Raw genomic sequence first — 1149 nt, forward strand, 5'->3', positions numbered from 1 at the left:
TTTTTTTTTTGGATTATTGATTGCCTGCTTTCTTCTCGATCGTTTGTATTGAATTTTGATTGCTGTCTTTCTGTTCAATTTGTATGGTGCAAGCTTTGTTGTTTCTTTTTTCTGCTTTGGAAAAGCGTCTGGCCATTTTGAGCTATTTGTTACCTCGAGAAAGGGCAAACATCTAATGGTGTAAGATTACTGGTTTCCCCTTTTGTGTTGCTATCCATCTTTTTATGGTCCTTTGGGGCGTGGAAGACTGCCCTGCCGTAAAGCATTTATTTCCCTCTTCTTTCATTGTTTGCAGGATGGTTATCTTAATTATGAGGCGCTTTAATAACCGCCGAGTGATCTACTTTTTGCAAAACAACAAAAAAATTGTTTGTTTTTTCAACTATTTCTTGAGTATTCCTATGAAGAAGTGAAATTTTTTGATTTATAATTTTGGAAAATCGTCATCACCGTTAATCAAACGGGTGAGAATGAGGATATATTTTCTTCAGTACAACTTTTTGTATGCTGAATAAGCCAGGTGAAAACTCGACAGTTTTGATAATAATATTCATTCATTGTTCTTGGTTTAAGATTGTTGTGGTGATATGGCTTCGACTTGTAGAAACTGGAAACTGCTTTCTGCTCCTGTATGATCTTGGAGACAATCTGATGAGCCTCCTCTATGCACTTGCTTAAAGCTTGTGTCTTGCTGCTTTGCAGGAATGAGGTTAGGTAGTGTGTACTATGAGCCATTGATGGCATCTTCCAGCCACAAAATTACTTCTAGACAGCGATGGACTCCGTCGCCCGTGCAACTTCAGATCTTGGAGCGTATATTCGAGCAAGGGAATGGAACTCCTAGCAAGCAAAAGATCAAAGAGATTACCTCTGAACTGGGTCAACATGGGCAAATTTCTGAATCAAATGTCTATAATTGGTTCCAAAACAGGCGTGCTCGATCAAAGAGGAAGCAGCAGGGTACAGCGCCTGCGTATGGTGAATCAGAATTGGATACAGAAGTCGAGTCGCCGAAAGATAAGAAGACAAAACCTGTGGATTTTCAAACTCCTCAAACCTCTGCACCTTTGGGGGAGAACATGGGCTTCCAGAGTCCTGAGATGCACTATGAACTGCATTTCCTGGATCCAAACACCAACAAAGCTGATA

The 1149-nt window shown here is 40.1% G+C and overlaps 1 protein-coding gene across 1 annotated transcript; it reads left to right on the forward strand.

Moving 5' to 3' along the window:
- Positions 1-17: 17 nt before the first annotated feature.
- Positions 18-1145, forward strand: LOC111786908 (WUSCHEL-related homeobox 13-like; the record flags this gene model as incomplete). Its single annotated transcript, XM_023667108.1, has 1 exon — positions 18-1145. A coding segment is annotated over exon 1 (441 nt), but the record flags the coding sequence as incomplete, so codon positions are not given.
- Between the last annotated feature and the right edge of the window lie 4 nt (positions 1146-1149).

The sequence above is a fragment of the Cucurbita pepo genome, unplaced genomic scaffold (assembly GCF_002806865.2).
Source record: "Cucurbita pepo subsp. pepo cultivar mu-cu-16 unplaced genomic scaffold, ASM280686v2 Cp4.1_scaffold003353, whole genome shotgun sequence".
NCBI lineage: Eukaryota > Viridiplantae > Streptophyta > Magnoliopsida > Cucurbitales > Cucurbitaceae > Cucurbita > Cucurbita pepo.